This window comes from Desmodus rotundus, chromosome 11 (genome assembly GCF_022682495.2).
Source record: "Desmodus rotundus isolate HL8 chromosome 11, HLdesRot8A.1, whole genome shotgun sequence".
NCBI lineage: Eukaryota > Metazoa > Chordata > Mammalia > Chiroptera > Phyllostomidae > Desmodus > Desmodus rotundus.
The window spans coordinates 8,290,453-8,304,174 of record NC_071397.1 but is presented as its reverse complement, the minus strand read 5'-3'; the positions used below and the strand labels follow the sequence as shown (position 1 = coordinate 8,304,174).

Sequence of the window (13,722 nt, the reverse complement as noted above, 5' to 3'; positions counted from 1 at the left end):
TTCTACATTCCCTCCACATAGATAATATTATTTATATTATATTAATTCACACAGTTGCTTGTTCCTTTGCAGTTCTTGACTCTTGCTATGTATTCTGTTCCTCCCTCTTTCCCACCCCAGGGGACGGAAACTTGTCTTCATGTACTGTGGATATCTAGTACACTGTTCTGTAACTAGTGATTTCTTAATAGACCTTGTTTTCTGCCTTCCCTTAGCCAATTCTCTCCCCTTTAGGAAGATTCTGGATAGCCTCAAACCCTGCTACTTGTTACTGCCTCCTACCCTGCCTGAAGGGCTCCCTGGGACCTGAGAAGCTCCCCTCTGCCCCACCTTCCTCCTCACTTGGTCTCAGCAAGATTCTCCCAGCAGAAGCTGAAGATGCTGAAGGAGCTCTCCAAGGCATGTGCACACTCATCTGGCGTCTTATCCCCAGGAAGGCCGAAAACGCAGAGGAACATGCAGCCCTGGGACAGAGGACAAAGAAAGAAAACAGAGTTTACCTGGGGAAGGAATATGGCCACAAATGAAGCAACTCCTCTGAATGAAGCCAGACCCTTTCTTCACTGGTCTTCTGTTAGGAATGTAGGATTCTAAAAGATTCATGAAACGACCACTCTAGGTCACACCAACATGGAGACTTTAAGAAGAAATAAAATCTTAATTTAACTATTCAAAAATTTAAAATTTAAAACAAGAAAAATTAATGCCAAGAACGTTTTCAAAACTTCAATCTCTAGTGTATACTTTAAGCTAAATCTATGTGCCCAAATTGTCTTCATTCATTCTATAATGTCAAATATTGATACTGCCCCTTTTCAAGCTCTTTAATTAACTGAGAAAGATCTGATTACATTTACTCTACTATTAGAGCCAGAAAAACACTCTTTATGCTTTCACAATGATTTTTCAACAAGAAATGAATCAAAAAAGATACAGAGAATAACCCTCGACTACCCTGACAATTAACTAGAACATCCTATTTCTTAGCTATTATTAGTTACATTTTTAATGTAAAATAGCTTGTTACAAAATAAGTAGCAGGGAATCTGACTTATGCCTGTGTTATGTGAGAGGTAAACTGATCATATAAGACTATTATTCTCCACTCACCATTACTGTTGATGGGTCAGGATCCTTTATACTTACTTTCTCAAACATAAAGATCCGGCACAGCTGGCCGCCCCCTTTCTCTATGACTTTGGAGATGTGTAATGTAGCCTTCTGGATAAGATGACACAAATGCAGCATCCGTGCTGTCCTGTGGAACTCTAGGCTGACCAAAACCATAGTCACGGTACGAAATTCGGATATATACTCCACAGGCTGGCCTTCATCAATCTGTAAAGACAGGGAGTTACCTTGCCTGTATCTTCAACTCTCAGTATTGTGTTTAGGAATTTCAATTCTATATCCCATGGTGAGTATGAAAAAGTAAGTTAGGGGCGTCAGACCAAATCTTAAAAGAAAATTCAGGCTTGAGAGATAAAGAAGATATACAAACCAGTGCACGGAACGAAAACTGTTCAACTTTAAACCTAATTCACTGAGGAAACTTGTCAATATTTTATATTTTCTAAGAGTTAGTTTGATAACTCTTAGAAAAGAGTCTCCATTAGTCATTACTTCACTTACAAAGGGATTCACATATGTTTATATATAAACAATCAGTCGACACATATTTACCAAGCATATACTTACTCTATACCCTACTATACGGTATACTAGTTCATTGAGGGACAAACTGAAAAACAAATACGGCTTTTACTTTCTAGAATTGAGAAATCTAACTACAGTTATGCGAGATGTCATCACAGTAATTGGTACAGATGGGGAAATCTGCTGGCATTACACCGGGGTGCAGGAGACAACCTGGATCAATACAAAAAGGTCATCACACATAAATGTCCATTTGTTTACATAAAGACACGCACAGTTTACATAATGACCCAAGAACTAGGACATAACCTTCTTCAGAAGACTTTTCACTATGTGCTTCCGCAGAGTTTGCTCAAGCGCAGAGTCTGCATCCAGTTCCAGGGCAGTTCTCAGGGTGTCTGAGAAGAGGAAAAAAGCCAGAATGTCTCCAGTCATGTTGCAAATCAAGCTTTAAAATTTGAGCTTGGGTAGAAAGGACAAAGTAACTTACCGGCATTTGTCTGGTAATGTGGCAGATAATCAAGGCACTTGTCAAAATGCTCATCAAAATCAAATGGGTCAATGATCCGCATATCTCTTAACTATGGAAAGAAAACTACTCAGTTCTGTGCTAACCCACCAACAGGGTTACCTCTGGTTTTTTTAACATAGGGGCTGAGGATGCCATCTCTGATTACAACTTATCTTCCTAGACTTACCGTTCTGCCCTGTCTATCTTTCTGCGAGAATATCCCCCACCTCCTTCCAAAGTAGAGTTCCAGTGGTTGTTGTTTTGGTTAGGCAGTATGTGACCACCGCCAGAACGCTGAATGCCGTGTGGAATAGAATGGCCTTTTCAGAATGGGCAATGGATGGGACCAGACTCCTACCTTCACAGCTTCATCCTCCTTCATGATTTCCACTTCAAACATGCACTGCTCACAGAGCATCCAACAGTGCCAGGACAAGACAATCTCATTTGCCTGAGCCAAACGCTGAGCAAACCGGACATCATCTACATCCCGCCCAGTCACAAGGAGGTACTGTTGCTGCTCATCTCCAACAATAACCTGGGAAATCCGACCTGCAGACAGACCTATCCAGAAAAAAGGGGAGAAGTGGTGAATAGCCAAACTCAATTAACTATGCAAAGGAAGGGGTCTGGAATCTTCATATTGCTCTCTGAATTATGCCAACCTTGTTATTGCCCACAGTTGCAGAAGTATTTGGTGAACTCACCTTAGAAAATAACATCCTGCCTCAGATTTCCTTCTGTCTCAGACATACCTACAGAAAGACGTTCAAACAAGTCTGCGTTGTACAGGGGAAGAAACAAGAGGTCTTAGGCTTCTAAGAGTCTTGTCTCTAAGCTGCTCTTTTAATGGACAGCTGGGTCCTGCTGGCAGAGACCTAATGGTTATGCTCAGAAACTGTTATCATGGTGACCACATCATCCCTTCTTACATGTAACCAGGGCTGATGAGTAGAATATCAGTATTTTAATGGACATGGTCTAAGGCACCCAATCCAAGCTAAAAACAAGAGAAAAAAGTTTTAAGAGAATGGCAGAGACATCTCTTGGCCAAGATAGAAAACAGATAATGAATTTTCCATAATTCTTGGAACAATTAATAAACTAATAAAATACACAAAATAATTTTCAAGATACTGGCATGTCTAGTAATGGAGCACAATGATGCCTGAGAGATGGAGAAACAAGACCAATCCTCTGATACCCCAGCTGCTGTCTGCAGAGTTTCCAGGACACACCTCAGGGAGCAGACACCCAGGCACAGCCCCGAAGCCTTCCTGGGTTGAAAACACAACGCTAGGAGTGAGTCTGAGGAGGCCGACGTGGCTGGAGGTCACAGGGAACTGCGAATACTGAAGAGAAGAGTACACAGAGAGAACTCCAGCAATCTGAGCAAGACCCCCCTCAAGTTTTCAGCTGATCCCACATGCCTGCTGCATCGATGTAAGGAAACCACCTCAGGCCAGGGGGGAAAAAAACATGTGGAAAGATTAGAAGGGACAATCCCTGATATCACACAAGGCTGGCAATTGTTCCTGTTCCCACTGGCCAGAGTGTCAAACTTAATAATTCACAGGACATTGAAGGGGTTTGCCTCAGGAATGGGTCAAAACTAGCCTTAGATTAAACACAACTCTTGTCTTATACAACAAAGTTGAAAAGCAAAACCTGAAAGGATCAAGATGCCCAGATCTCAGAATGAAGTTCAAGAGTATTACGACAATATTTTATAAATTTGGCACTCAACAACATAAAATTCATAATGCCTAGCACCCACCAAAAGTTACCAGGCATGCAAAGAAAAAAGAAAATATGATCCAGAGTGAGGAGAAAAACAATCAATCAAACCAGCCCAGAATAATACAAGTGATAAAATTAGTAGACAAGAACATTAAAAAAGTAATAACTACATTCCATATATTCAAGAACCTAGAGAAAACACTGAACAGATAGAGACATGGAAGATTAAAAACAAAAAAAAGACCCAAATCAAACTTCTAAGGGTAAAAATCACAAGGCTTCAGGTGAAAAATACACTAAATAGGAATGAAGGTAATTGCAAAGGAAAAGGTTTGTAAACATGAAAAAATACACTAAGAGGAACTATTCAAAACAAAAAACAGGGAGAAAAAAAAACAGTGAATATTGTACCAATGAGTCACGGGACAATTTCAAGCAGCTTTAATGTGTGCAATTGGACAGAGGAAGAGGAATATAGAAAAACTTGTTGGAAGAAATAATGGTAGAACACTTCCTAAATTTGATAAAAATACTAAAAACCTAGAGATCAAAGAAGAGCCCTAAGCACAAGAAAAAGGAAAAAACAAAAACAAAAACAAAAACAACCCACACAAACTGTACCTAGGCGCATCATAAACAGATGACCTAAAACCAATGATAAAGAAAAACATCTTAATAAAAAATTCCTGGCACACAAAAGCCCTGGACTAGATGGCTTCACAGGTGAATTTTACTGAACATTCAAAGAAGAACTAACCTCTATCCTTCTCTAACTATTCCAAAAATTCAAGAGGAGGGAAGACTTGCAAACTCTTTTTATGACACCAGTATTATCCTAATTCCAAACCCAAGTAAAGACACAAGAAAGAAAGAAAATTACAGGCCAATATCTGATAAACATAGATGTTAAAATCCTCAATGAAATACTAGCAATCTGGATCCAGCAATACATTAAAAAGATAATACACCATGATCAAGTGGGATTTATCTCAGGGATGCAAGAATGTTACATTATTTGAAAATCAATAAACGTAATACAACAAATAAACAAAATGAAGGACAAAAACCACACGATCATATTAACAGATGCTGAAAAAGCATTTGATAAAATCCAGGACCCATTTATAAAAAAAAATCACTCAGCAAAGTGGGAATGGAAGAAGCATACCTTAACATAATAAAGGCCACATATGAGAAATCTACAGCCAACACCATACTCAATGGGCAAAAACTAAAAGCTTTTCCCTTAAGATCAGGAATAAGACAATAGCGTTCACTTTCACTATTCTTATTCAACATAGTACTGCAAGTTCTAACCACAGCAATCAGACAAGAAAAAGAAACAAAAGGCATTCAAAATGGAAAGGAAGAAGTAAACCTGTCATTATTTGCAGGCAACATGATCGTGTACATAGAAAACCCTACAGTCTCCACCAAAACACTACTCAACCTAATAAGTGACTTTGGTAAAATAGTGGGATACAAAGTCAATATTCAGAAATTGATGGCATTTTTGTACACCAACAATGAACTATCAGAAAGAGAAACTAGGGGAAAATCCCATTTACTAGAGCAACAAGAAAAATAAAGCACCTTGGAATAAATTTAACCAAGGAGATAAAAGATCTGTACTTAGAAAACTATAGAACACTGAAGAAAGAAATAGAGGAAGATACAAATAAGTGGAAGCATATAACCTTTTCATGGATTGGAAGAATAACATCATTTAAAGGTCCATATTATCCAAAGCAATCTATAGATTCAGTACAATTCCTATTAAAATACCAAGAGCATTTTTTACTGGTCTAGAGAAAACTCTCCAAAAAATTTATATGGAACCAAAAAAGACCCCAAATAGCCTCAGAAATCTTGAGAAAGAAGAACAAAGTTGGAGGGATCACAATACCTGATATAAGACTCTACCACAAGTCCACTGTAATCAAAATAGCCTGGTACTGGCATAAGAACAGTCAAACAGATCAATGGAAGAGAACAGAGAGCCCAGAAATAAACCCTGTCTCTATGGTCAATTAATATTTGACAAAGGAAGCATGAGCTTACAATGGAGTAAAGATAGTCTCTTCAATAAGTGCTGTTGAAAGAACTGGACTGGTACATGCAAAAAAATGGAACTAGACAACCAACTTACACCATACACCAAAATAAACTCCAAATGGATAAAAGACTTAAATATAAGTCGTGACACCATAAAATCCTAGAGGAAAACACAGCAGTAAAATTTCAGATATCCCATGTAGCAATATTTTTGCTGCCATATCTCCTAGGGCTAGGCAAACAAAGGTAAAAATAAACAAATGGGACTATGTCAAATTAAAAACCTTCTGCATGGCTAAAGAAATCATCATCAAGATGAAAAGGGAAAATAGATTGACTTCCAGCCGAGATGGAGGCGTAGGTGGATACACTGTGCCTTCTCACACAACCAAAAGCAAAATATCAAAACGAAAGACAACCAGAACTGACAGAAAACCAAACAGTGTGGAAGTCTGACAACCAAGGAGTTAAAGAAGAAACATTCATCCAGACCTGTAGGAGGGGCGGAGACAGGCGGCAGGGTGGAGAGGACTCCCAGCAAGGCAGCAGCTGGCAGACCTGGCAAGGTGGTGGCTGGAGAACCGGGTGGTTCCACATTCAGGTGCGGATAAATCGGGAGGAACAACTGGGGAGCGACACAGACCGAGCAACCCAGGGCTCCAGCGTGGGGAAATAAATCAAAGCCTCAAAGCCTCTGACTGAAAAAACCTGTGGGGGTTGAGGTGGTGGGAGAAACTCCCAGCCTCACAGGAAGGTTTGTTGGAGAGACCCACAGGGCCCTAGAACGTACAAAAACCCACGCATCTGGAAATCAGAAGGGCCCACTTTGCTTGTGGGTGGGGAGAGGAGACTGGAAGCCGACAGAGAGCTGAGTGGGCCTCATTGTTCCCTCTCAGACCCCTTGCCAACATACAGCAAGCTCTACAGCGCCCCGTTGTGGGTGCCCCGCCCTGGTGAATACCCAGGGCTCCTCCTCTTACTACATAACAGGTGCACTGAGACACAAAAAATGGCCCGAATAAAAAAATAGATCAAAGCTCCAGAAGAAATACAACTAAGTGATCAAGAGATAGCCAACCTATCAGATGCACAGTTCAAAACACTGATAATCAGGATGCTCACAGAAATGGTTGAGTATGATTACAAAATAGAGGAAAAAGTGAAGGCCATGCAAAGTGAAATAAAGGGAACCAAGAGTAAAGGGAAGGAAACCAGAACTTAAACCAACAATTTGGAGCAGTGGAAGTAATAAACATTCAACCAGAACAGAATGAAGAAACAAGAATTCAAAAAAACAAGGAGAGCCTTAGGAACCTCCAGGATAACTTTAAACATTCCAACATCTGAATGGTGCCAGAAGGAGAAGAACAGCAAGAAATTGAAAACTTATTTGAAAAAATAATAAAGAAGAACTTCCCCAATCTGGCAAAGGAAATAGACTTCCAGGAAGTCCAGGAAGCTCAGAGAGTCCCAAAGAAGTTGGACACAAGGAAGCACACACCAAGGCATATCATCATTACATTAGCCAAGATCAAAGATAAGGAGAGAATCTTAAAAGCAGCAAGAGAAAAGGAGACAGTTACCTACAAAGGAGTTCCCATAAGACTGTCAGCTGATTTCTCCAAACGAACCTTGCAGGCAAGAAGGGGCTGGAAAGAAGTATTCAAAATTGTGAAAGGCAAGGACCTACATCCAAGATTACTCTATCCAGCAAAGCTATCATTTAGAATGGAAGGGCAGATAAAGTGCTTCTCAGATAAGGTCAAGTTAAAGGAGTTCATCATCACCCAGCTCTTATTATATGAAATGTTAAAGGGATTTATCTAAGAAAAAGAAGATAAAAAATATGAACAATAAAATGACAACAAACATTTATTAACAACTGAACCTAAAACAAAAACAAAAACAAAAACAAACTAGGCAAACAACTAGAACAGGAACAGAATTACAGAAATGGAGATCACATGGAGGGTTATCAGCAGGGGAGTGGGAGGGGGATAGAGGGGAAATAGCACAGGGAATAAGTAGCATAAATGGTAGGTACAAAATAGATGGGGGCAGGGGGTTAAGAATAGTATAGGAAATGGAGAAGCCAAAGAACTTATATGTACGACCCATGGACATGAACTAAAGGGGGGGAATGTGGGTGGGAGGGTATGTGTATGTGGAGGGGAATAAAAGGGGGACAATGGGACAACTGTAATAGCATAATCAATAAAATGGATTAAAAAATAATCTTGTACATATGAAATTTCATATATCCTCAGGTATAGCAATAGGATAAATGTTCAGAGGTGGGATTGCTGGGATAAAGAATAAATGCTTTTGTAATCTCCACAGCGATTACTGAATTACCCTGCATAGAAGTTGGATCATTATTGATTCCCACCAGTACCACAAGAGGAGGCTTACTCTCCACAGCCCCAACAACTTCAGTGTGTTTAGCACCTGAACTTTTGGGTTACCTATAGATAAGAAATTATCTCAGTTGTCATTTTTCTTATTATGAAGTTGACCATCTGATGTATTTCTTTGTGTACTGTTTATTCATGTCTCTTAGAATGTTAGTCTTTTCTTAATTTGTTTTTAAAAAATTTCTGTATGTTCTTTCTATATTAGAAAAATTCACCCTTTGTCTATGTGACATGAGTTGCAAAATTTTTACCCAATTTGTCATTTATCTTCTGAGAATTTTTATAGTGGTTTTTTGTTTTTGTTATCCTTAAATTGGACCTCATTTAGTAGTTACTACCTATCTTTAGCTGCAGGTCTTGGCCTTCTCTGGTATGGTAGATCCCAAACTTCTCCTGTATCTCCAGACTGCATTTTGCCACCAGGGTGATGATGTCCCTCAGCTGATTCTGTTCTACTGTCCAGAGTGCCAGGAGCACATTCCCTGCAGAGACAGAAGACAGGCTGACAGAGGTCAAATACCTGGAGTCACTTGGCCAGCACAAGGTTCCCAGTAATGCAGAAGATATCATGCAAGGTGTCAGGCAAGGTTTCTTGGCCTTACACATTATCATAGGTTAAAATATTGCTTTGATTCTCAAAACTATTGAGCATATAAAAACATGACTAGGTAGCCCTGTTGGTGTGGCTCAGTGAGTTGAGCACCAGCCTTTGGACCGAAAGGTTGCTGGTTCGATTCCCAGTCAGGGCACGTGCTGGGGCTGCAGGCCAGGCCCCCAGTTGGGGGTGTGTGAAAGGCAACTGATCTCATTCTCTCATACTTTGCTTTTCTCCTTCTCTTGTTCCCTAACCCCCCTCTCTAAAAATAAATTTTAAAAATATTTTTAAAAATTGAAAACAAACATGACTAGGTAGAAGCTGACATATTATTAAGGTTTAAGGATTGTTTTGGTAATCTTCCAGTATACTCCACCAGTATACTCCACCAGTATACTCCACCAATATACTAAGAGAAGGGTATTAGCAAAGAGGTTCATAAAATGTAGGTTCGTGTTCAAATCTAATTTCACGGCTGGTTTAAGTTTAAATAAAAGTATGCGCCCACCCTGTGGCGTAAAGCTGTTAATGATCCTCAGAGTTCTCCAGATAGAAGACGTACGAGGGACTGATTCCTCCCTATCTTATATTTAGCTCCTGTTACTAATGACCAAGTTTCTCATTCGTTTTCTCATGATGCTTTATAGGCACCAGTATTTCTGTCATTCAATCTAAACAAAATGTAAATCAATGTGAGCTTAACATGGGCAATGCTTTTCCCTTAGTCCAGGGGACCTTTTGAGGCAGAGATGGTGTCTTCCTCCTCTTTGCTTCCTCAGGCCCAGAGCACATCAATACCCAAACAATGCTGAATAAACAAGTAGGTCCAACTCCACCTAATATAGTTTTTCTCACTTACAGTCCTTTCAATATTCAGAAAAACTGGAAAATACCTGTAATATTCAGGATATCCCCTCCAAAACAGAGTACATCTGAAATTGAGTAAGGGAGAGAGAGGGAAGTCAGTCACAATCAGCACTACAGCAGATCACAGAAGAATCATACGTGATAAGAGAAGTGACCTCTGAGTTTTCCTCGTATCTTTTCTGGTCCACTGGGCACCCCAAGGCTTACGTTCCTTCTTCCTCCCTTCTAGCTTCCCCCCAGACCTGTTCGTACTGCGATCAGCTCGAAAATGGCAGAATCTGTTCTCTTCAAAGCCGCCCCCTTATTTGTGCTGTGGATCCTAGGCCTGCTCACCCTCTCAAGAACTTCACTCCCTCCCTTATCTTCTATTGGATCATTCCTACAAACATTAAAAAAAAAGCCAGAAACAAAACACAATAAAATTAACCTATCTATTGTTGACTTTATCTTCTTCTCTAGCTATTAGGGCCATTTTTTTTTCTTTTTTGCTATATTCCCAGCAAGAGTTGACTATATACAATTTTTTCCTCAAAATCTACTCACTCAAAATCTTCTCTACCAGTCTCATGTCAGGTTACTGACTTCCATCTCTGCCACTTCACTAAAATTATCAAGATAATCAACAGCATTCATCTTGGGAAATTCAGTATTTTCTGACTTCACTGTATGCCACCACCCTCGTCTAGACAGACGACCTCCCCTTTGGTGTCATGAATGGCACAATATCCTACCTTACTGCCTCTTCGGTAGGTTACTTCTCCCTAATCATAATCCTCCCCTGGAAGTCCCCAAGCCTCAGTCTTGGGCTCTCTTTATTTATACTCTTTCCATCAACTCACACTTGGATTTCTCCATTTGAATGCTTATTGATATCTCAAGCTTAAAATAGTCAAAACAGAATCTGATTTTCGTTCTCAAAGCTCAGATGTTCCCATTTTGGTAAGTGATGCCACCGATAATTCATTTATGAAAGCTGAAAATTTGAGCGTCCCTTCCCTTCCCACTTCCCACTGAAATTCAATACATCAGCGAGTCCTGTCTGTTAACCCTGAAAAATATATTTCAAATCAACCCATCTCCACACAGACCCGCTGCCGTATCTTGAGACCAATGGTTCCAATCTTGACTGCACGGGAGTTGCCTACAAAACTTCTAAAAATCGGATTCCTGAGCCTACCTCAAAATATTCTGATTTAATTGGTCTGGACATCAGGATTTTTAAAAGCTCTCCAAGTGGTTACCGAATGTGCTGCCAAGGTGAGAACCACCACCCTGGACCAAATCTCTGTCATCTTTCCACAACTGTTCCCATGATCTCTTCCAGCTTCCATCCTCACTGCCCACACTTCCTCAGCTCCCTGTAACCCAATCTCCATGAGGCAGCTAAAATCAGCTTTTAAAAAATGTAAGTCAATCACACCACCCCCTTGCTAGAACCCTTCCACAGTTTCCCTCTGCACAAACACGTTTAATCCAAACTCCTTCTGACGGCCGGCCGTGGAGTCGATAACCTCCAACCTCGCCTCAAACCTCTCTTCTTCCCCTCGCTGTGCTCTAGCCACTCTGGCTTCTCGGTTCCCAAGACACGTCAGGCTTCCTCTCGCCTCAGAGCCTTTTTACGTGGCATGCTTCCATCCGAAATGCCTTACCCTTGGCTCTTCACAAGGTGTTCCTCGTATCACTTACATCTCAGCTTAAATACCACCTATGACAACCCTAATAGAGAAACTATCACCCTACAATTTTCCTTTTTTTTTTTTTTTTAAGCAACGCACCCTATTCATTTCCTTTGTAGAATGTATAATTGATAATCATCTTATTTACTGTCTTTCCCACCAAAATGGAAACTCCACAAAGGCAGATACTATGTCTCATTTCCCCGTATTTCTAGTATTTAGCAGTTCCTGCTGTTACAATTCTTACCTAACACATAATTTCTACCTCCCCCTTTCATCTAAACCTGGTGAGAAAAATTGAAAGGCCTCAGGGTTGAGGGATAATTGTTTCTAAAGGAGGACGCTACAAAGGAAGCATTCTGGTGAATCTAAGGAGGGTGGACAAAACTGCACGGGGCACTGTCCGTAAGAATGGGAATGTTCCGTAAGTACTACGAGTGTAAGGCCAGAGCCATCCCTGTTGGGTAGGCCTAACGACACGGAAAGGTCCCAGAGAGTGGGTTTTTGCAGCCGCTGCACTATTGTAGTGCATGCCATGGAGAGGTACTCAAACATGTTTACTGCACAAATACGGAGCTTCTTTTCCAGATGACACAGATATGCACAACTTGATACATGGCAGAAAATAAAGGAAATCCTTATTCCTACTCGGAGGATCAAAATGCAATACCAGCGTGGGAAGAGACTTTGTAAAGTATATCTAATACACACACATGAGGCCCGTTACATTTTTGTTAGAAGAGACACCCTGAGGGATACTTTATTTCGAAATACAAACATACAAAGTTAAAATTAGCTTTTTTCCTGTTTCTGAACCTTGGGTCACCAGGATGTGAGGCTGGGTAGAATGGCAGCTATTGGCAAAGACTGCGCTTGTCAGTGGCACGCAGAAGCGCTAAGATGAGTAACACCGAAAGAATGACCCCTTCGTATCCCTTTTAAAGAACCCCAGGCCCTGCTCTGCTGCAAACGCTCCGGAGCCCACACACCTTCCTCGCCCCTACAATGGTCACTCACGCTCCACGATGTCACTAATGTAGTAACTGAAGATGTGGGCCAGTTTGTCCATGTCCTGTTCCGACTTGCCGGTCAGGCTGACCCGGTCCATTAACGCTGTAAACCCTGACCAACAAAGCAGAAATTACTAAATTAGCTGCAAGCCCCACTTCTAGGCCCTGTGCCCTCCACGCACCCATCTGACCGGTGTAAAAGCAGCACACCTCCTGGAGGGGAGCGGGTCCACTATCCTCTAACGTGGTTGGGGGCCAGGCTGTTGCTGTAGCCTCGGGCGCAAGGCAGAGGGCCACCCTGTCGGTGTTGCCAGGGGCTGCGGGCGGAACTAGCCCCACAAGCCCCTCCCTTTTCCCCAGCTACCGCTTTCCCACCAGCCTCTGGGGCTCCCTGGCCAAGGGATTTCTCCCCACGTGATAGAGACCACCGGCAAGGGGATGCTTTTTAGAGAACACATTATTTTGAGCGCCTTGAGGAAGGCACCTTGTATCACTTGTCTTCATACCCACGACACATAGACTCCATAAGTATTTGTTAAACGACTCTCAAATAGCTGCTAGTTCTGTAACTCCTGGAACAATGACGGGCTTATACTTGTAGACCCAAAGAATGAATGAGTTGAGCGAATACAGTAAGCAGATGAGGAAAAATACTTAGTGGAAATGCTCGGTTTGGGGAGAAACTTGGATTCAAGGTCTGCCGTGTGGCCCGGGGGTTCTTTCCCCTTCATGAGTCTCAGTTTCATTACTTCTGAGGGAACTCAAGGGCTAAGCCAGATTACTCCTAAAGGTGTCCTCCTGCTCCTTTTACGGACGGCCCTCAAAGTTTCCTGTGGCTGGGGCCTGCAGGCGAACGGCGTCTTAGCTTGCTCGGGGCCAGGCCGGTAAACGCCACAGCCTCCAGGAGCTGAGGCTCAACAGCCGCCCGTTTGGCAGGTGCGGAGAGCGGCGCACCGCCCCTCGCCCTCACCCGTCACGTGGACGCTGAGGAGGACGCCCGCGGTAGTGGCCAGCTCAGGTTCCGACGCCCGGGGCCGCCTGAACACCAGCAGGTCGGGAAGCAGCGCCGCCAACCGGGCTCCTGCGGGCCACAAAAGCGGCGCCCCCACCGCGTCGCCGGACGCCATGACAGAGGCGGGATGGCCCGCCCGCGCTCCGTCAGTGTAGCAGCCAATCCGCATCGACAGCGCTGGCGGGG

At 42.1% G+C, this 13,722-nt stretch overlaps 1 protein-coding gene across 1 annotated transcript in view; it reads right to left on the bottom strand.

The window, feature by feature from the left end:
* The window catches only part of LOC112302111 (adenylate cyclase type 10), a gene marked incomplete at its 5' end in the record, with an annotated part of 33,561 nt that extends 19,979 nt beyond the window's left edge, over window positions 1-13,582 (bottom strand). The window contains 9 exon segments of the mRNA XM_053914300.1: window positions 343-464; window positions 1,147-1,338; window positions 1,966-2,054; window positions 2,147-2,237; window positions 2,526-2,731; window positions 8,715-8,858; window positions 9,865-9,903; window positions 12,532-12,636; window positions 13,495-13,582. Coding sequence (XP_053770275.1) covers window positions 343-464; window positions 1,147-1,338; window positions 1,966-2,054; window positions 2,147-2,237; window positions 2,526-2,731; window positions 8,715-8,858; window positions 9,865-9,903; window positions 12,532-12,622 — 974 coding nt within the window.
* Between the last annotated feature and the right edge of the window lie 140 nt (window positions 13,583-13,722).